Genomic DNA, 22,049 nt, shown 5'->3' with positions numbered 1-22,049 from the left:
CAGAAACCCCCCCCCCCATTCTCTTGTCATCAGCTGAAATCCCCCCTCCTCATCCTGCCATTGAGATCGACCACCCCATTTGGATCCAACACATGTCTATTGAACACTCAATCTCAATCGCCCTGCCAAGCTCTGCAGGGTTCTTATTAGGACCAGGGCTGGGATTCGTATCCTCCCCTTAGTTCTGGTCAAATAGAAATGGACTGCTAACATCTGGATGACCCAAATCCTCCACTGAATCCACATGAGGAAGCACAATCCCTAGGTGAGCTGGCTTTTGACTACAATCAACCTGCTTATAAGAACAGAGAACTAGACTACACCGCTGAACCCTCACCCAGTAGTGCTATGCCGGAACTGTCTGTCTCAGTGATGGCGAACCTTTTAGAGACCGAGTGCCCAAACTGCGACCCAAAACCCACTTATTTATTGCAAAGTGCCAACACGGCAATTTAACCTAAATACTGAGGTTTTACTTTAGAAAAAACAACTCATACATTAACTTAAGATGATCCAAACAAAGTAAGGAAAGCAATCCCAAATGCTTTCATTGACTTAAAATTATTTGGCAGAGAATTTGATGCTTTAATGATGGTCTGGGCCTGGCTGGGGTGATGGCACGCGTGCCCGCAGAGAGGGCTTTGAGTGCCACCTCTGGCACATGTGCCACAGGTTCGCCACCCCTGGTCTATATACTGTCCCTGCGAGGATCTCCTCGTCTATAATGAACAACTCATCTGAATGGCTTGATCCTTCGATATTGATGTCTCCTGTGCACCGCCAAGGGCCACAGATCCAGTATTTAGAGTTATGGATCCAGGGAATACGGGACCTGTGACTGTCAACTTTCCCTTAATGGACAGCTTACTGGAAATCACTAGTGGACACTGGTTATGCCTGGCATCAGTACTGCCATCATCATCATCATCATCATCATCATCATCATCATCATCATCATCATCATCATCATCATCATCATCATCATCATCATCATCATTATAATATCACCCAATCGTTGCTACTGCAGGGGTCTAGGTGATGTACTAGGCATATTGAATATCAATACAGAACCAAGCAGATAGGAAACCCTTTCCTTTTCCAATGTCCCATAGCTAATAGACCACATTCAAGGGAAGAATAAGGGCACTCAGCCTCTGTAGTTAAACTAGATTTGGTATAAACTAGATTGGGTAGGCAGAAAAATCTATGCTACCTCCTGGCCTTGGCTTCAGAATCACCAATTCTCCACGCACCATGTCCCGCTATCAACTCTTCCTACGGGATGGCATTGCACCTTACCTAGAGATGTTCCCTGATTATGACGAATGCAGACTGGTGTGAAACCCCTGGCCTTAGAGGTGTCAAAGCTGTGCAGACCTCAGATCCCTTTGGTCAACCACTCAGCTGACGGTGGAGCCTGCAGCCAAGCCCTGTCAATTGCACTGTGTCAACACTCCACTGTGCTTCCCCGAGAAATCCATGCCCGCAACGAAGCCCTTCTCTTTGAGGGCACAGGTCTTTTCGGTGCCAGCCCTGATGCGGTGCTTAACAAAATGATGAAAGGTCTGTGAAAACATTAGAGGTGGATCCCCTCTTTGCCTTCTGCTCCTAGACCTAGGCTGCACTACTCTACGTTCAAAGGAAGAGCACCTTCATACTCCAACACGCCTCCCTATATGTCTGCCCGTCAACCCCCTGTCCCACAAAGGAAAAGGTTCCCTACTCTGAGGGGCAAAGCTAGATCTCTGTCGCCCAGACCCCACCAACCTGCGAGGCAGGGCTTTTGGCGACTGGAGCCCATGTCTGGCACATCAGTGAGCATAGGAACTCAGCCCCCACCAGCTCACTTGGCAGGACATCTCTCAGGACCAATTGGTGCTCAGCATCGTAAGAAATGGATATGCCACAGAGTTCACCTCTCTTCTGACCTACTCACTCCCATCATTCAAACCTCCCATCCCCTCTCCAGAACTCCTCACCACGAAAGGGATGTTCCTAATTGCCGTTATGTCAGCGGAAGAGTCAGCAAGCTCCAAGCACTGCAACACGACACACACCCCCTTTCTGAAAGTACAACTCTAGAGTATTCCTTTGTGCTTTGTCCCAGTTTCTTCCTAAGGTGACATCCAGATTCCATCTGAACCAAGATATCACCCTATCAGTGTCATATCCACAACTGCGGGATGACAGGGGACGAGCTCTCCAGTCCTTAGACATGCATTTTGTTGTCGTTCAGTCGCACAGTCAAGTCCGACTCTTCGCGACCTCATGGACCAGATCCCGCCAGGCCTTCCTGTCTTCCGCCGTCCTCTGAAGTTGGCTCAAGTTCATGTTCGTTGCATCTATGACACTGTCCAACCATCTCATCCTTTGCCGTCCTCGTCTTCTTTGACCTCCAATCTTTCCCAGCATCAGGGTCTTCTCCAGGGAGTGCTCCCTTCTCATTGGGTGGCCAAAGTATTTGAGCTTCAGTTTCATTTATCTGGCCTTCCGGGGAACAGTCAGGGTTGATTTCAGCACAAGACATGCATAGAGCGCTTCTTTTCAATCTGGACAGAACAAAGATGACAGCCTTTTCATATCCTTCTCAGGACCCAATTTGGGCAAGGAGCTGTTGTCGTAATCCATTTCCAGGTGGATAGTCACCTGCATTAAGCTGTTATAAACCCGCACAAGTTGACTGTCTGCTGCAGCTTCACGCTCATTGCACTCAGGCACAATCTGCCTCCACTGCTTTTCAGCATCGTCTCTCCATTGACTCCATCTGACAGGCTGCAATACTGTCATTGCCCTGCGTCTTAGCAAAGCATCACTGAGTGGACATAGGTGCCACAAGAGGTGCAGCAGTGGGAAGAGCAGTCCTGCCGTCTCTGTTCAGCTGAGAGCTCACACCCGTCTTCCTCGCACTAGTAAACCAGCTTGCTGCTCTCTCAGATCCATTTGCACAGAAGCCATGATGATGAAAACAGGGTTGCACTTAACTTGTAACTTTTGTTCGTCCAGTGATTGTCCGTGCAGTCACACATCTCACTTTCCTGCCTGGCTGTGAGCTCTTAACTAAACCCAACAGCTATACTCACTCTGGCGGGTCCTTTCTGTTTTTACCTGCTACTCCGGATTTTCTCAGTGTTCGAGTCAAGGAGATTTAAGTCTGTGGCAAAACAGCATCCAAAAACCCCGGGGCAACAGCGGGCTGAAGGATGGTAACATAATGCAGAACAGAAAAATAACCCAGAATAAAAAGGTTGGATTCGATTTCAGTGCAGAACTGGGGGGGGGGGGACCTGGATTAAAAAGAAGGTTGAATTCGATTTTAGTGCAGAATTGCTTGGAGGACACCGCAGTGGACATGGATTAAAAGGAGAGTGTGGAAAGGGCCGCAGCCACGGGGAGTAACTGAGGGAAGGGTGCTCCATCCCCTCATCACTCTGAAAAAGGCGGGAAACAGCATTGGGGAGGAGATCAAACTACCCTCGGGCATTTTTTGAGCTTCAAAAACTTCTCCATAGTAGACCTGCACATGCACAAAACCCCACTGCAAAGGTGACCACTCGATGAACAACAGTTACTCTTTTTGTAGAAAAAGCCCAGCAGGAACTCATTAGCATAATAGGCCACACCCAACAGCAGGAACTCATTAGCATATTAGGCCACACCCCTGACAGCATAGTTCATTACCACATTAGGCCACACCCCCATGTTACCAGAAGTGTGGTCATCCAGCCACACCCACCTTTTGATTCTTATTCTGTTTACCTTGTTTGTTGTCAAAACCCAGGGCCTTTTTTGTAGCAGGGACTCCTTTGCATGTTAGGCCACACACCCCTAATGTAGCCAATCCTAATGAGTTTCTGCTGTTAGGTGTGGCCTATTATGCTAATGAGTTCCTGCTGGGCGTGGCCAACTTGGGAGCCAGCCGGAACTCCATTCCTGTGCGTTCCTGCTCCAAAATAGCCCTGGTTACAGGTAAGTGTAATCCTGTTTTACACCTTTACAGGCGCAGTGACTTCCATGGGCTTACACAGAAGGGTGTACCTCTGCTTAGGAATGCACTTTGCACTGTGTTACGGAATGTTTATACAGTGTTCAGAAGCAACGTTTCATTAGTTGTGAAAGGAGTGTCCTTTAAACCCAAATAGGCTTCTAGTTCTTGTGTAAACAGAGCAGATTTGTAACATATAACTTTAGAAACCGTTTACGTAGAATGACTCCAGGAGTTTCAGTATGGTCCAGCCATACTAACCATAGTTTCAGCTGTTGCTTAGATTGCAAATTCTGTTTTCCTCTAGGATAGCTCAGATTGCAAGTTCTGCTATTGGAGGCTTCTGATATACACATTCTAGCCCCTGTTCGGTCAGGTGTCCCTCATCCACGAAGTCTCCCTTTCTTCTTGGTGCAGATGTAATTACTGGAAGAGCGATGTTTAGCTTTACAGTCATAGAGAACACAAACGTACTTTCGGTAATCTTCCAGGTTAGAGAATGATCAGGATTTTTTTTAAAAATCATCTCATATTCATGCTGCTGTATCAGATCACCCCTCTTTGATATCCTTGTGAACAGTGTTCCCTCTAAGCTGAGTTAGTGTGAGCTAAAAAGGTAAATGTAAAGGTTCCCCTTGCTCGAAAGCCAGTCGAATCCGACTCTAGGGTTGCGGTGCTCATCTCCGTTTCCAAGCCGAAGAGCCAGCGCTGTCCGAAGACGTTTCCGTGGTCATGTGGCCGGCATGGCTAAACACCAAGGCGCACGGAACGCTGTTACCTTCCCACCGAAGTGGTACCTATTTATCTCCTTGCAATTTCTTGCTTTCGAACTGCTAGGTTGGCAGGAGCTGGAACTAGAGACGGGAGCTCACTCTGTCCTGCAGCACACTCGGGTCTTGAACTGCTGAACTACTGACCTTCCACAGCCTGCAGTTCAGCGTCTTAACCACTTGAGCCACCGCAGCTAGCTCACAGTTTTTTAGCCTCCAGCTCACACATTTTTGTCTTAGCTCAGGAAGGATGGCTCCAGAGCAAAGTAATGTATGCTGGAGCCAACTCACTCACTCACAACTTTAATGCCAGTAGTTCACGAAGTAGAATTTTCGCTCACAAGACTCCACAGCTTAGAGGGAACATTGCTTGTGAATATTATGGCTGTTACAGGGACACATGAACACGTGATGCTGCCTTGTACTGAATCAGACCATTCGTCCATCAAGGCCAATGTTGTCTGCTCAGTGGCAACGGTTCTCCGGGGTTTCAGTCCAAGATCTTTCACAGCGACTCTGACCTGATCTTTAACTGGTGATGTCAGGCATTGAACCTGGGACATTTGGTATGCCAAGGAGAGGGTCTACCACTGTCCCCTCCCTGACACATTTTCAGGCAAAACTCAGATAAGCCCCCGAACTCGCTTCCCCAGCCCCCCAGATTACATGGCCTGAATCTGTGATAATAGAAGTCTATCTCCTAGCATGCTGTCAGCTTTCATTTTGACATTTCATTTTGTTCCTCTTTACGGTGGTGCAGTTGCCTCTGAAACTGCCTGTCCTCTTAGCTGAAGTCCATCAGTAGGGATCCCAAGTCCCCCCGGGGAGCGGGGAAACGACGTGGGCACGCCGGCCGCAGGGCCACGGCCATACAAGGGAAAACTCTATGGTTTTCCCTTGTATGGCCGTGGCCCCGCCCCCAGCGTGCCTGCCGTCCTCCTGTCACTTCCAGGTGATGTGCGTGCGGCGCGCGAGCGCGCACCAGATGCCAGCCAGGAGCCCCCCGCTCCCGGCGAAGATCCACTTGGCAACCCTATCCATCAGTATTGCCTCAAATGTGGATGCCAGACATTTATTCATTACATTGCAGGGCCTGCAAGGCAGAGATATTTGTGCGAGGCGTTCGGCTGAGGACAGCCGGATATCCATTGGCATCATGGCTGGCACCCTACTTGGGACCTCGGTTCCTGTGAAACTTACCCCCCCCCCCCCCCCCCAATACGTGCAAAGCACTCGCAGACCAGATAAGACGAACCAGTCTCCCTCTAAGCTGTGGAGTCTTGTGAGCAAAAATTCTACTTTGTGAGCTCCTGGCATTAAAGTTGTGAGTGAGCGATTTGGCTACTGCATACATTAGTTCGCTCTGGAGCCCCATCCTTCCTGAGCGAGGACAAAAATGTGTGAGCCGGAGGCTAGAAAACTGTGAGCTAGCTCACACTCACTCAGCTTAGAGGGAACACTGGACGGAACTGCAAAAACTTCCGCCACTTGCTTTTAATTATTGTATAATGCTGCATATGGTTTTTATGTGGTTTTATGGTTTTGGAATGTTGTACATCCAGAGGCCCCACGGTTGTGGGGATTACGCGATTAACAAATGTAATATGATAAATAAATAATTGTTTTTTAAGTCTTAATTTGCCAGTTGCTTAAGATAGCGTGGTTCCTAATCAATATATAGTTAGGGTGCGGAATCAGTGGCACATAAAGGAAATTCCACTTTAGGTTTTGACTTTTCGAAAACTGTTGTTTCCAGGGCCGCCCCATAACTCCTGTGTACACCATGGCTCCAAACGTGCAGAGGATTCCAGCGGCTGGCATTTATGGTGCAAGTTATGTCCCATTTGCTGCTCCGGCCACGACAGCGACGATAGCCACTCTACAGAAGAACGCTGCCGCCGCCGCTGCTGCTGCCGCCGCATATGGTGGATATGCTGGCTATTTCCCTCAAGCATTTCCGGCTGCAACTATCCAGGTTCCGATACATGATGTCTACCCAACCTATTGAGACCACTGGCCAGTGGGGGGTGGGGGGTGGGGTGGGGCTCACGCTGAAGGAACATTTTACTATTTATGAAGAAGAAAGAACCTACTGCAGAAGAGTACGCTTGGATGTCAGTCAACTGGCAACAGAACCTGGAAGAGAAGTTTATATCAAATATATATCATCATGTTTGAAATCTTTTATACGTATGAAGTTTTTACTAACTTTTTAGGCTGTTTTAAAAATGTTTAATATTGCCTGTGTTCCTACATTTCTAAAATGGCTTATTTTCAAGGCCCATTCCTCTATATAGGTTTATACCGAATAGTGGTTTTTTTTAGCAATTATTTTCAATATATTTGTGGTATGAAGGTTATTTTTAGTAAGTTCTGCACTCCAGAGAGTTCTATTTTGTAGTGCCTTTAATAATATATCAACTAAATATTTTAAAAGTGCACCTGAGCAGCTAGGGAAAAGTTTTTAAACAATATATTTTGAAGAATATATTCAATATTTAAAGAATACATGCAATAGATTTAAAATTTATATATATATATACACAAATGTGTGTCTTATTTAAAAAAAAAAAAGTTATACTGGAAAGTGCAATTTTGAAAGCAACAGACCTCTACATTATGTCCTAGCATTTGTATGGTTTCTTTGTTAGCTAGAGCCACAAATAACCACCTTTTGTTAATAAAGAAGCTCCCACAAATTAGTTCATGGTAAACTATGCTTAATGTTAAGAGAAGGTTTCTCTCTCTCTCTTTTTTTGTATTTCCATACAGCCATTTTCATATTAGCTTCTCAGACTCTGAACACACAGAGAAACAAATCATTTATAATTCATGGAAAGATTATTCTTGTTTTATTACTGAAGTGAGTGTCCTTGGGTAAAAGTGTAGGTTTGAGGAACTATGTGGCATTCTCTGCACGTGTGAATACTTAAGATTACGTGGATTGTTCAAAAAGGCCTATCTGTGGAAGTTTGTTTTAGTGTTCTTCCTTGGGTAGAAGAAAAAAATATTTTCAGTTGATAAAAAACCAAGTTTGTTAACCTGAAGCAACAATTCCTTGCTAAGCGGGGAAACGTGAGGTATTTAGACACACTCTTTTCAGTCTTAGTGAAACTTGTATGCGGTAATGAACTCTTTCTCTGTGTTGATAACTTGAGATTCCACAACGGTGTCTGCTTGTCTACAAAAACAATAGTTAGGGCTGTTCCCTCCTTATGCAGGTAGTCTGTTATAAGCCCTTAAAATATTTTAAACCCTTTAACTGGCAAAGTTGTGAGGTGGGGGTCACAGAACCTTTCTGTCAAGTCTACTTCTTCAGACCTAATGAAGGCTATAGCTCTGAAAAGGAGCAACACAGCCTTAAAGTATGTCCATGGTGGTCTTCGTTAGCTCCTGCCAGGGCCGGCCGGAGGTTGTCCTGCGCTCTAGGCGAGCGCAGATGCCAACCTCCCGGCGGGGCCTGGAGACACGCTCTGGGCATCTTTTCCCCGTGGCAGGCGGTGTGTGTGGGGGTCTGGGTCTGCCCGTCCTCGACACGCCCCTCCTCCCCCGTCACAGCCAGGCAGGAGAGGATGAGAAAGGCTTCGGCTGGGCCAGAGAAGGCCCCCCCCCGCCGCAGCCGGGCAGGAGAGGCCGAGAAAGAAGGTGGCGGCGGGGGAGGAGGAAAGCGCCGCGCCCTGCCCACGCCACTACCACGCATCCTCCTCCTGCAGCCGGGCAGAGCTCCTCCCAGCCCCGCTCCTCCCAGCTGCCGGCCAGGCGTCGGCGGCCGCCCCTGCCTCTCCTCCTGCGCCCTAACGGCCAGCTCGCGCTCTTGGCGAACCGGCCCTGGCTCCTGCACAACTTTCATGGTTCATAATATCTGTCAAAAACTGACAGTAGTCTGTATTTATGTGAGGTAATGAACATCACTGTTATGTGTCTCTCTGTTTCAAGTACTAACCAGCTAGCAAGAAGTCTCTAGTTTATTGGTAGGTATACAAACATTGCCCAGACCTGGATAGCTAAATACATTTTCCACGTGTTCTGTACCGGGTACAGGGGTCGTTTCATAGAAAAAGAGCTAGGGAAACTCATTAGCATAACTCATTAGCATATGCCACACCCCCTGACATCAGGGGCCCGGCGGTGGACCTGCAAGGCCGGCGGGAGTGCGAGGAAGCCCCACCAAGGCCTTCCCTGGCCCCAGGCAGGCAGGGCTGGGAAGAGGCGGGGAGGAAGCAACTTACCCTCCCTCTTCTCCTGCCTCCTCCTGGCTGAATGAGGGCCGGAAGCAGGGCGGCTGGAAGCAGTGGGCAGGGCTTCATCATGTGCCCCACCCCCACACCTCACCCGGGGGAACTGCAATCCCCCGCGATCCCCCCAGTTGACCTCTGACTGGGTATAATCTTCGAGAAGGACAAGGAAGTAGACAGCCCCTGAAATCCTGTACTTGGGTTGCCAACCTCCAGGTGATAAAACCAAAGAAGGGTTCACTGTACAGGAAATGCATCAACACAAAGAAACACTGTGATGAAATTGACAATAACATTTAATTCTTATGAACATTTAATTCTTATGAGATAGAGAGCATTTGCCAGCCAATTTGAAATAAGAAGGCTTCTAGCCAGATTAAAAAAAGAGGACTGGTTGCTGCTATTAAGAAATTAATTAACTGGCTTGCTCCTGGTACAAATACTTGAAATGGAACTGGAAGTAAGTTAAAAATTGTTGAAGTTAAAAAGTAATAATTTTCAAAAATGCATAAATTAGAGCAAAACTATTTTCCATTCAGCTTCATGTTTCTTTCTGTTCTAAATAATCATGTTTGTTTTAGGATAATTTGAAAAAGAGGTTAAGCTGCGATAATTTGAAGGAAGTAAAAAAGAAGTTAATGCTGCTACTATTTGAAGGAAGCAAAAGAAGTAGTTAAACTGTATTAAGAGGCTGACACTGTCTAACATAACAGGACTACCCCTGAGGAAGATTGTTGAGATGAGTATAAAACCTGGTGCTCATATAGGACGGTGGACTTTTTCTTGAATATGTTAGAATTTCCTGAGCTATATTGCAAAAGTTTTTATTGATGTTCATATGGATTCAATGTTATTGTCAATTTCATCACAGTGTTTCTTTGTGTTGATGAACCTCCAGGTGATGGCTGGAGATGTCCTCTTATTATATCTGATCTCAAGGTGACAGAGATCAGTTCACCTGGAGAAAATGGCTGCTTTGAAAGTAGGACTCTATGGCATGATGCCCCAAACCCCACCCTCTTCAGGCTACACCCCCCAAATCTTCAGGTATTTCCCAACCCGGAGCTGGCAGCCCTATCCTGTACCTTATTCTGCAACCCACGGACTTTTAAGATTTCCTCAGGCGTGACACACACACACACACACACACACTCTCTCTCTTTCAAACGTGGTTTGCAATGCTAAGGGCCTTGGTTTTAAAAGGAGAGCTGCAGAACTTGGCCTCCTAACTGTGAGGCGTGGAATTGTGGCATATAGACACAGCCCTGATTAGGAGGTTCACTGAATGGAAGGGGCTTTCAATAGGTAACTCTGCAGATGGGGTAGATGGGAATAGGAGCTAGCAACCTGCTGCAAGCACTTACTTGTGCAAAGATGCAAGGGGGGGGGGGAATAAGCTGTTTGTTTCTTCTAGCCCCCTTTCAACCTATGAATTCTCTCATCCTTCGCCTCACAACTTAGATGTGAATATTAATGATGTGAACAAGCTTCATGTTCCAGTATGAAACTTAGTCTCAAATGCTTATTATTTTATTCTTTTTAAAAAGTATGCTGTAGAGACAACGAATGTATACTACTGTAGTCCAGGACCAAATATGCTGTGGGTGGCAGAAATACTTTTTTTTTTAAAAGTCGCGTTATGTTTCAAGCAAAAATTACTGTGGTAAGGGGTTTAGTAAATACAGTGCTGAGGGTTTTCTTCTCTTGCCTTATTTTTTACTTTCCACACACACACTCCCTGTTAAGGGAGTGCATGCACATCAAGAAAGGAAGAACTTGGACCACTGAGTTTTGAAGAAACTGCTTGTAAATAACTTTCACATATATATGTTTTTAAAAGTCATTGTATTTTGCTATTGTATGTGGTTACGTGGCCTGCCACAAAACCAGCATTTTATTTCAATGTTGTTAACGAGCTTCTGTTTTAAAATGTTGGGCATGTTGAGTAATATTGCAGTGTTTTGTGGCCTGTTTAAAGGCTTTATTTAGTAGTGCAGTGAATGTAAAATACAGTAAACATGGCATTGTGTGTGGTTCATCTGCTTTATGACATGGCACCAGGAGTAGGGACGCCAGCCTCCCGGGAGGACCTGGGGATTCCCTAGGGTTGCCAAATGGGCCCGGGGGGCAGGGAATTCCCCGCTTCGGAGGCCCAATTTCCGCCGCAGCGGAATTGGGCCCTGGGGGGAACCCCGCCCCCAAAGCTGCGTCACCAGAGGTGACGCAGCCACGTTGCTGATGTTGGGGGCGTGGCCGAGCTCGTCGGGGGGGAAAACCATATGGTTTTCCCCCCGACGAGCTCGGCCACGCCCCCAACGTCAGCAACGTCGCACGTCACTTCTGGTGACGGGCTGCCGGCGCACGTGCGCTTCCAGCAACAAATCCCAGACCATGGTGAGGCTCCCCCACCGCGAGGGGTAAGTCCACTTGGCAACCCTAGGATTCCCCCAAATTATAGCTCATCTCCAGACTACAGAGATCACTTTCCCTGGATGCTTTGGAGGGTGGACTGTATGGCATTGTACTCCACTGAGGCCCCTGTCTTCCCCAGGCTCCACTTCCAAATCTGGAGTTTACCTGGATCTGGCAACCTTACCCCACCCCCACACCCTGCCAGTGGCCAGGGAGATCTTGGCAACTTAGGTTATGTTTAAATAAACCAGAATCTCAGATTCTGGAAACTGAGCAGTCCTCCTGCGCAGCAAATGTTCGATGAAATTAATATTTCTTTCAAGAGTATATTTTTCATGATAAATGAGGTAACTGTATCTTGTACACGGAAAGTGCTATAGAAATAAGTAGCAATGATGATTATTCGGGATGGCCCTTTAAAAAAAAATGTTCTATCACTAGGGTTGCCAACCTACAGGTGGGCCTTGGGGATCTCCCAGAATTCCAAGTGATTCCCAGATCACAGAGATCAGTTCTCCTGGAGAAAATGGCCGCTTTGGAGCGAGAGCTCTATGGCATTCTTCTCCACCCACCCCAGATCTCCAGGAATTCCCTAACCCGGAGTTGGCAACTCTCTGTGTTACAGGAATTGTTGCTGTACCCTACCTCAAAGGGCCACCATTACTACTGAGATATTTATGTGGAACTAGATTGCTTGAAGCTGGCAGGCCAAATAGCCTTGTCACTCCTAGAATGTAATGTTCTAAACAGAGAGAAAGTATTTCTGTCAAATCCTAGCCATGGCCTACTTCTCAGTAAGGTGGTAACCCTTGGTCCGGGCTGTGCTATCGGACTCACATGACTGAATGCTTTCTCCGGCTGAAGCAATTCCTTCCATATGGAAAGCAAGTTACTTTGGGAGAACGAGTCCAGCCAGTATGGTGCAGTGGTGACCAGGATGGTAGCAGTAGAAAAGCGCAAGAGTCCAGTAGCACCTTAAAGACTTAACAAAATGTGTGGCATGGGATGAGCTTTTGTTTGTCACTGCTCCCTTCTTCAGTTCTGAGCTTTTGCGAGTCACTGCTCACTCCAGACAGGTATAAAAGTGAGCCTTCAGTTCTGAAGAAGTAAGCAGTGGCTCACAAAACCCTGCCACAAATGTTGTTAGTCTTTAAGGTGCTACTGGACTCTTACTCTTTTCTACTGCCACAGACTGACACGGCTACCCATCTCGATCTACAACAACAATGGTCTGGGCTCTTTTGGTAGAAAAAGCCCAGCAGGAACTCATTAGCATAACAGGCCACACCCAACGGCAGAAACTCATTAGCATATTAGGCCACACACACCCTGACAGCACAGCTCATTAGCACATTGGGCTGCACCCCCATGTTACCAGAAGTGTGGTCATCCAGCCACACCCACCTTTTGCTTCTTATTCGGTTTACCTTGTTTGTTGTCAAAACCCAGGGCTTTTTTTGTAGCAGGAACTCCTTTGCATGTTAGGCCACACACCCCTAATGTAGCCAGTCCTAATGAGTTTCTGCTGTTGGGTGCAGCCTATTATGCTAATGAGTTCCTGCTGGGCGTGGCCAACTCGGGAGCCAGCCGGAACTCCTTTTTATTCCTGCCCAAAAATAGCCCTGACGATAGTCACTCTGGCTTGAGAGCCACATGTAGCTCTTCGTCATGCCACTTGTGGCTCTTCTGAGCACTGTTCCCCAAAGTGACACCTGCCCCATGTTTCAGGACAGTGTGCAATGCCCTTGCCTGAGGGGCTTGTGGTTGGCAAGAGGTTCCCACCTTGAAACAGCACTAGTTTAGAAGACTACTATTCCTCACTGGCAGAAAGCAGCAAGTCTAGGTGGGGAAAAAGACTTAAGTGACGTCTGTGTTTGGAATGCCACCTCTTGAATAATTTTTTTGTCTAGCTCACGTGGCCAAGCACATTATTTGTTCCTGTTCTGTCTCCTCCCACAAACTTTACTAAGTGGAGTGCAGTGGCAGAATGCGCAAGAAAGAGTACAGAGCATTGCTGCTAACTTCTTTCTATGGTGGCTTTATTTTTAATCTCAGCTGGGCAAAATTCTAGTTTCAAATCTTACCCAAAGAAATGGGCTGCACCAATAACCAGGTACCTTCAAAGATAAGAAGTAAATCTTTTGCTGTATTTTACATTTCCATGTGTAGTATCTGCAACAAATACTGATCTTAAAAGATCAATGGTATTGGCAACAGAAAAATTGATCTTTCAAGAAATATTGGGCTATTTGTTATGTTTTAGGGGGGGGGAAACTGTACTTGCCCATAGGAACTCCAGACAGGTATAAAAGTTCTGGCTGCAGCAGCTGGTAGCTGGTTCATCAAAGTGGTCAAGGCACCAGTGAAACCGCCTAATTTGTGGCCTGGCTTTATGACAGTTTCTAAACCATTTCATTTATACACTACTGAGGCAAGTTTATGACTTGAAATGTGAACTTTTTTTGTAGGTTAAGAACAAACTATAAAAAGATATATGTATGTTTGCCTTGTTTTCAGATGTGATTGTTTTTAGGGGGTTTTTTGCTGTATTTTGTTCTTTGTGTTCTTGTTTATTGTTGCTGTTTCATTTAAAAGTACTTTCTTAGGAAATAGTAAATAAAACATGCCTTAGACTGAACTTGTCCTCACGTTTAGAAATGTCTTTTATTGGCTTACAGCAGGCATGTCCAACTTCGAACAGGTAGTGATCTATTCTTTCCGGCCAAAAATGCTGGTGATCTACCACCATGAAAATAAAGTTTCAAATTAGTTTCAAATTAGATTTTAACCCACTAAAGTTGGGTTCCACCCTCCCACCCCCCCACCCCCATTTATAATGTGCTTTATGTAATTTACTGGTAAGCAAAATAAGCAAAAACAAAACAGAGAGACGAAGATCCAGAAAGAACTGCGAACATTTTTATTTTTTATTGAGTTATAGCTTTCTTTAACAGTCTCAATAACTTTCTTTAACTTTTATTCAGAGTTATTTGTGTTAAATGTAGGTTAAATGTAGGTCAAACCAGGAGACCAAGTGAGGCTGGTGATCTACCTCTGACACCTCCGCGATCTACTGGTAGATCGCGATCTACCTGTTGGACATAACAGGCTTACAGGTTGGATCTTTCAGTGACTTGTTCAACTGTCAAGTGATCTTTCAGGCTGAAAGTAGGCAAACAAGGATTTGCTGGGGGGGGGATCCCAATTTCCCCCTCTTTGCTGCCTCTGGATTCACCTCTGTTGACTTCCCTACTGCCCGTCCACCAACTCACCTCTTCCCACATGCAGTGAAGGGAGAGGGGGGGGGCGGACAGAGCAGACTCCAGTTTTTCCTCACCTGCTCCAGGCTATCTTTTAATGCTTCATCCTTAGGTTCCACCTACACATTACAACTCACTAGAAATAGCGATTATGCTTAGATTGGTTAGCAGCAAAAGGAAACTGGGCCACCAAAGAACATGGTGGCTAGACACCATAAAAGTCAATACCAGCCTGAGCATGGAACAACTCAAAGAAACAGTACAAGATTGGAAAACATGGAGAGAGCTGGCCCACAGAATTGCCAAGAGTCGAACATGACTGAATGGCTAACAACAACAACAACACATTACAAAGTCCTTGTCCTTGCTGTGGAACAGTATAGGGATTTTGTATTACATGTTCTATTGGAGTTTTGTGCCTTTCAGAGGCACACTAGCCCTCTCTGCATCTGTATTTTGCCTCGGACTCTGAGTGCATCCTATTCTTCTGTTCTGCATTCCCTTGCTTTTGCATTTGTTTTACAGGAATCTGCATTCAGACCACTTCCAGCACACTGTTGCCCTGCAGCTACTAAAACTCCTTTTGCAGCGATTCTTTGTTCTCATCCACTTTCAAATCGCTAATCATTTCTAAAGTAGAATTGTTTCTGTGAGTATCTAAGTACTGCCCACTCTCCTTCCCCCATTTCCACCTCTCTTAGGTTCATCCTCCCTCTGTGTTCTGTTTTCTTTCCCTCCTTCTCCAAAGACAAAAGAGGATGTATCCTACCGCTCAGGCAAACATTTAAAAAGCCAGAGAGAGCATAAGAAGGAATCGGTAAATATAAAGGACTGGGGGATTCCCTGCTCCCAAATGTATCAGTCTTGCATGTGTGGGTCTGGATTCCCCCCCCCTTCCCTTTCTTTTTGCAGAATCATGGAGAGGGAGGGGTTGGCACTTGGCAGGCAGTTAGCTCAAAAATGCGGGTTTTGCTTGTAGAATCAGAATGCATACAGAACACACAAGAAAATAAACTGGAGGAGGAAAACCCAGTGCAGAGGGAACATGTGTAACCAGGGGTCGTTTCGTAGAAAAAGAGCTAGGGGAACTCATTAGCATAACTCATTAGCATATGCCACACCCCCTGACATCACCGGAAGTGTGTCATAAGGCCACACCCACCACTCAGTCTTAGTCTTAAAGGTTAGTCTTAAAGGTGCTATTTGTTAGTCTTAAAGGTGCTATTTGAACTCTTGGACTATTTTGCACCAACAGACTAAGACAGCTACCTCGGGGAAGCTCCTGGATGGGGCTGGGAGTCCTTGCGGAGGCCACGTGGAGTGGCCTCGGCCAGGCAGAGGGGGAGGACGCCAACTTACCCTCCTGCTTCTTCCTCCTTCTGCAACAGAATGAGGCTGGAAGAAGGGGGCGGCCGGAAGAAGGGGCGGGGCTTCGATGTTTGCCCCGCCCCCTGCACCTCACCAGGGGGAACTGCGATCCCCCACGATCCCCCCCGAAATGACCTCTGTGTGTAACACTTTTTTTCAGCCTCCCCCTCCCCTGTTCTGTTTTCATGTCCTCAATCCACTCCATGGAACTGCTATTGGCTCCATTCTAAAAATCATGTACCTCATGTGGCCACACCTCAGGTTTCACAACAGAGCCTACAGCCGCTCAAGGGGGCCGTTTGTAGATGCAAAAACATGGTGGGGGTCTGCAGAAAAGAGCTGGTGTGTGCCTCTGGGAGGCACAAAACTCTCATTGCGCACATGAGACAAAGTTCTCTCTTTATCTTGTTCTCCAGCAAACACAAGGGGTTTGTAATGTGTAGGTGGAATGTGAGTTGCTACAGCTACCCAAAGAGCCCCCCAAAGCTTAATATTATTTTTGCTGCATCTGTATCTAAGCAAACATCATTTACGTGGGGAGGAGGAGGCTGTATCCCAAAACTCTTTCCAAAACTAAAGTTTTTCTGCAAGCCTGGGCTTGTGGCCATGGCTGGCCGTATTGTACAGATTGTCCTCTCTACATGGGGGGGAGGGCACCTGTTGGCATTTAGTAAAATGAATTAGCCCACAGCTCTATCGGTGAAGGAATACGTCAGCCTGGGGGGGGGGGGGGGCCGGTCCCTACCACATACCTATCACCAACATCAGTATGTCCAGGGCTTTTTTTGTAGAAAAAGCCCAGCAGGAACTCATTAGCATAATAGGCCACACCCAACAGCTAAAACTCATTAGCATATTAGGCCACACCCCAATGCCTTCCCTTGGCTTGACCGGGTGCCCCACAGCTGCGGGGAGCCCAGGCAAGCCAGCCCTCGGACAGGCCGGGGAAGACACAGGGAGGCATTTAAATGCCTCCCCAATCCTTCCAGGGCCCCCCCAGTCCACCTGCCTCGAAGTTGCGGGGGGGGTCACTCTCCAGGCCTTCCCTCTGTAGCCAGGCACACAGAGGTTTTGGCTGTAGTGGGTGTGGCCAACTCTGAAGCCAGCCGGAACTCCGTTCTTGTGCGTTCCTGCCCAAAAATAGCCCTGAGTATGTCTAATTCTTAACGTGGCCCCATCTGAGGATACTTGATCCTTAACTCTGGAGACTGAAGCCATGAATAGACAACACAGATGTTTCTACAAACCTGAGAAAGGCCCCAGGGTTGAAGAAAAAGCTGAAATGTTAAAAATAAAAATTGCGGGGGGGGGGAGAGTTGTGTTTTGTTGTCAAGTCGCAGCTGACCTATGGTGACCCCGTAGGGTTTTCAAGGCAAGAAATGTTCAGAGGTGATTTGCCATTGACTGCCTTCACATCACAACCCTGGTATTCCTTGGTGGTCTCCCTTCCAAATACTGATAAGGACTGACCCTGCTTCGCTTCCGAGATCTGACTCCCAAAATAAAAGAAGCAGTGGCTGTACCTTTAAGAAATAAATGCCTTCTGGCATTTATTTCTAAAACACATACTGGGGTCAGATCCAGACTCAGTTTTCCAATGGCAGAATGGAATTTTCCAGCTTCCCTCTTCCCACTGCAGCCCCCTGATTGCCACAAAATGCCGATCCTGGGGGGACCCCCCCCCCAAGGAATGACATGAAGGGGTCTGGAACAGGAAGAGGGAATTGAGGGGAATTGGCAGTGTACTCTGGATCCAACCCACTATGTTGAAATCTCCACTCAAGAACCACCATTTATAATAAATGAGATTGCTGACAAAAATGGCTGCCCCTCAGTCAGATTGCAAAGAACAGATGGACTGATGTGCATTTCCTCCCTTCTGTCTGTGACTGATGAAGATAGGCAAACATTCGAAAGACACTGGCTAAGTGGCTGGGCAGGGGGGAAATGGACACGGAGCTGCCACTTTTAACAGAAGGCCTGCGTTTCTTTACAACATTTAGTACCACCCTCAGTGTCAAAAGGGGTCTGTTGTTTGAGAAAAACAAGGTTGCGAACCTTTGGTCTCTCAGAACCAGCTCTTTTGGATCCATGGCCTTGTATATGTGTTATGTTATACCTTTAACTGGGGGATATCACTTTGTAGGGTTGCCAACCTACAGGTGGTGGCTGGAAATCTCCAGTAACAAGTACAACCCATCTCCAGGCATTCAGTTCACCTTAGGGTTGCCAAGTCGTCGTGACTCACTGGCGGGGGAGCGCTGGTTCGCGGGGGGACCCATATGGTTTCCCCCCGATGATCTGGGCCACGCCCCCAACGTGAGCGACGTGGCTGCGGAGGGTGGAGTCTTCAGGGGGCGGAGTCCCCCCTGGGGCCCAATTCCGCCGCGGCAGAAATCGGGCCTCCAAAGCGGGGGTTTCCCCGCCCCCCGCCCCCACTTGGCAGCCCTAGTTCACCTGGACGAAATGGCCATTCTGGAAGGTGGACTCTTATGGCATTATACCCCATTGAAGTCCCTCCCCTCCCGAAATCCCGCCTTTCTCAGGCTCCACCCCCAAAATCTCCTAGGTATTTCCCAGCCCAGAGATGGCAACCTCAGATATGTGGCAGGAATCCATTCTGTATTGCATGGTAGATCTAATTAAGAAAAACAACAGCAACATCTGATGGCTGTCTGAACGTGGTATCTTTACGCGGCTTCTCACTTTTCATCTTGGTAGGTCCTGCTTTGTTCTCTTGCTGTTCCTTTCACGATTGGGATTTAGAAAAGAAACTGGAAACTTTGCAAAGAGGGTTCGGTTTAGCAGTAATCAACGCTGCTTTAAACTTTGCTTGTCAATTAAATCCGCCTCCCAAGGAAAGCAAACTTCCTTGTTACTCTGTTGTGTCCTTATTGCTAGTACACAGGCCACAGAGAATAAAGAAGCATGCAGTAGCTGGCATTTAGTCCATCTGAAACTAGTTTTTCAACTTTTTACGGTCGCTCTGGTGATGCGATATGTGAGGGGGAAAGCCAAGAATTTATAATCTTTTTTCCTTCCACAAAGGACGGTGTGTTATCAAAATAATTGTGGCTATTAACCTTCTATAAATTTGGTACTTCTTTGTAATATGTCTTTAAAACCCATTTAATAGGATGGGTATTTTAATTCTGCCCTGACATTCAAATTTTGAGCACTACTAGTGCTATAAAGTTTACTTGATCATATGGCTTTGCAAGCAATGTTCCCTCTAAGCTGTGGAGTCTTGTAAGCAAAAATTCTACTTTGTGAGCTACTGGCACTAAAGTTGTGAGCAAGTGATTTGGCTACTGCATAAATTAGTTTGCTCTGGAGCCCTCCTTCCTGAGCTAAGACAAAAATGTGTGAGCCGGAGGCTAAAAAACGGTGAGCAAGCTCACACTAACTCAGCTTAGAGGGAATACTGTTTGCAAGCTGTATACTGAAGACAGATCATAGCTCTGAGAATCTCCGTTGTCAATAAGTGTAATAACAATGTTCCCTCTAAGCTGAGTCAGTGTGAGCTAGCTCACAGTTTTTTAGCCTCCGGCTCACACATTTTTGTCTTAGCTCAGGAAGGAGGGCTCCAGAGCAAACTAACTTATGCATTAGCCAAATTGATTGCTTACAGCTTTAATGCCAGTAGCTCACAAAAGCACATCTGGCAAAATGTGCTTTCTGATTGTAGAGGCTCCCAAGCTAGAGCCTGCAATGGTGGGTGAAAGAGGGGCAAGTAACCTTTTCTCACCACCTGCTCTGCAAAGGGCAGCATCCATCTCTAACTACAAGGACAGAGAACAGGATCCACACCCCTGACTAGCTCTCTTCACACCCTGCTTCCCAACCACCCCTCTGTGCACAGCAAGTAGCATGGGCCTGACCACCTACATAGGGATGCCAGCCTCCAGGTTGGACATGGGCCGTGTTTCTGCTAAGCTGAACTAGTGTGAGCTAGCTCACAGTTTTTTTGGCCTCCAGCTCACACATTTTTGTCAGGAAGGATGGCTCCAGAGCAAACAAATTTTTGCAGTAGGCAAATCGCTCGCTCACAATTTTAATGCCAGTAGCTCACAAAGTAGAATTTTTGCTCACAACACTCCACAGCTTAGAGGGAGCATTGCCTAGAGGTTAGATCCCCTATGGAAAGGAGAGAAGGTAATTAAAAAAAAAAGCACCCTGCTGTTCAGCCACACACAAGCCAAGCACTGTTCCTTGCATTAGTGATTTCAAAGGCTTGGCCAAGCTGCTCACGGATATGAAGATCTGCACCAATGTAACATGAGACATCACACACACACACATACACACATACACACACATAGAGCTTGAGACATACAGCTGGAGTCATGATATTTATTTTGAAAACAAGTGTGTCATTTTCGCATTCTGTTTGCACGTGACTTCGTTAAGACATGAAGCAGCTGCTAGGGTTACCAGCCTTCAGATGCGGCCTGGAGATCTCCCGGAATTACAGCTTATCTCCAGGCTGCAGAGAACAGTTTGGGGGGTGGACTACATAGCATTATGTTCCACCGAGGTCCCTGTCCTCCCCAGGCTCCACCCTGAAATCTCCCACCCGGAGGTGGAAACCCTACCCGCCACACCCCTGCTGGTGGCCAAGGGGAACCTAGCAACCCCTATGTGTTATCAGATAATGTTAACAAACAAACCAAGATAAATAGGACTCTGTTGTCAGCGATCACTCTAATACAGACTTTGGGGTTGGATCGATGGACCTGTTTCTTAGAGGAGGCACTTTTGTGTCCCGTGGCTCAAGTGGTTAAGATGCTGAACTGCAGGCTGTGGAAGGTCAGTAGTTCAGCAGTTCGAGACCCGGGTGCCGCAAGACGGGGTGAGCTCCCGTCTCTAGTTCCAGCTCCTGCCAACCTAGCAGTTCAAAAGCAAGAAATTGCAAGTAGATAAACAGGTACCACTTCGGTGGGAAGGTAATAGCGTTCCGTGCGCCTTGGTGTTTAGTCATGCCGGCCACATGACCATGGAAACGTCTTTGGACAGCGCTGGCTCTTCGGCTTTGAAACGAAGATGAGCACCGCAACCCTAGAGTCGGATTCGACTGGCTTTCGAGCAAGGGAACCTTTACCTTTAAAAAGGAACAAGCATTGGGAGGGAGACGCCTCCTGGCAGAGGCAAGCAGCTCTGCAAGTGGAACAGATATGTAGGATCCAGCCCCTTCAACAGTATACCTGAAACAAGGACAGCTGATCTCTTCGAAAAGCAGGAGGTTGTCCATGGGGGTTTTCCTTGAAACCTTATTAAGGGCTTTCCAGCTGCTACTGGACCCTACTTTTGATTCCTTTAACATAGATCAGAACTGTAAATTGCTACCATGGTAACAAAAATTTGACAGATTTAAAGTGTGTTGAAGTAGGATGGGACAGAGGAAATGACCCCAAACAGCAGCAAACCCAAAGCATTCAGTGCTGCGTTTAGGGGAACACTGTTGGATCCCCAAGCATCGAGAATAAATCCACGTTTTCAAAGAAAAGTAAAGTTTATTTCAAAGCGTTGAAGACATACTCAAACACGTTCTTTGTTAGAACTGGGGATACACAGTTAGGTCAAGCATAATAAAGGAACTTCAAACAGATACAGATCCAATGAATAACTTTCCCGCTGGCGGGCTAAGGAAACGGTTGCGCGCCCAGGCTATGGGAACCAGGCAGAACATCAGACAAAACACAGGTGCAGCAGTCATGAGAAAAGCAATAGGCAAGCATTGCAGTATCTTCTCCCCCACACAACCTCCAGCAGTTATCTTTTGCATTCCAACGCAGGAGCAGGATGATAGAAACCAACAGGGAAAGGATATGTACACAGAGGTCACAGAAAACAGAATGGCAGCTTGCTGACAAGGAGAAGCACTTTCCACACTCCAAGCATTTATATGGCTTCTCCACAGTATGACTCTTTTGATGTGTCCTTAGGTTACTACTCTGAGAGAAGCATTTTCCACACGCCAAGCATTTATACGGCTTCTCCCCTGTGTGAACCTTTTGATGTG

The 22,049-nt window shown here is 46.8% G+C and overlaps 1 protein-coding gene across 1 annotated transcript in view; it reads left to right on the top strand.

The window, feature by feature from the left end:
• RBM47 (RNA binding motif protein 47) overlaps window positions 1-6,760 on the top strand; it is a 121,581-nt gene extending 114,821 nt beyond the window's left edge. Inside the window, exon 5 of the mRNA XM_015411906.1 lies at window positions 6,509-6,760. Coding sequence (XP_015267392.1) covers window positions 6,509-6,760 — 252 coding nt within the window. The remainder of the gene's footprint in view (window positions 1-6,508) is intronic.
• The last annotated feature ends 15,289 nt before the right edge of the window (window positions 6,761-22,049 follow it).

Source organism: Gekko japonicus, unplaced genomic scaffold (genome assembly GCF_001447785.1).
Source record: "Gekko japonicus isolate JY-2015 unplaced genomic scaffold, Gekko_japonicus_V1.1 scaffold455, whole genome shotgun sequence".
Taxonomy (NCBI): Eukaryota; Metazoa; Chordata; class Lepidosauria; order Squamata; family Gekkonidae; genus Gekko; species Gekko japonicus.
Note: the sequence above shows the minus strand (reverse complement) of the source record. Positions and strands in the feature narration are given on the sequence as shown.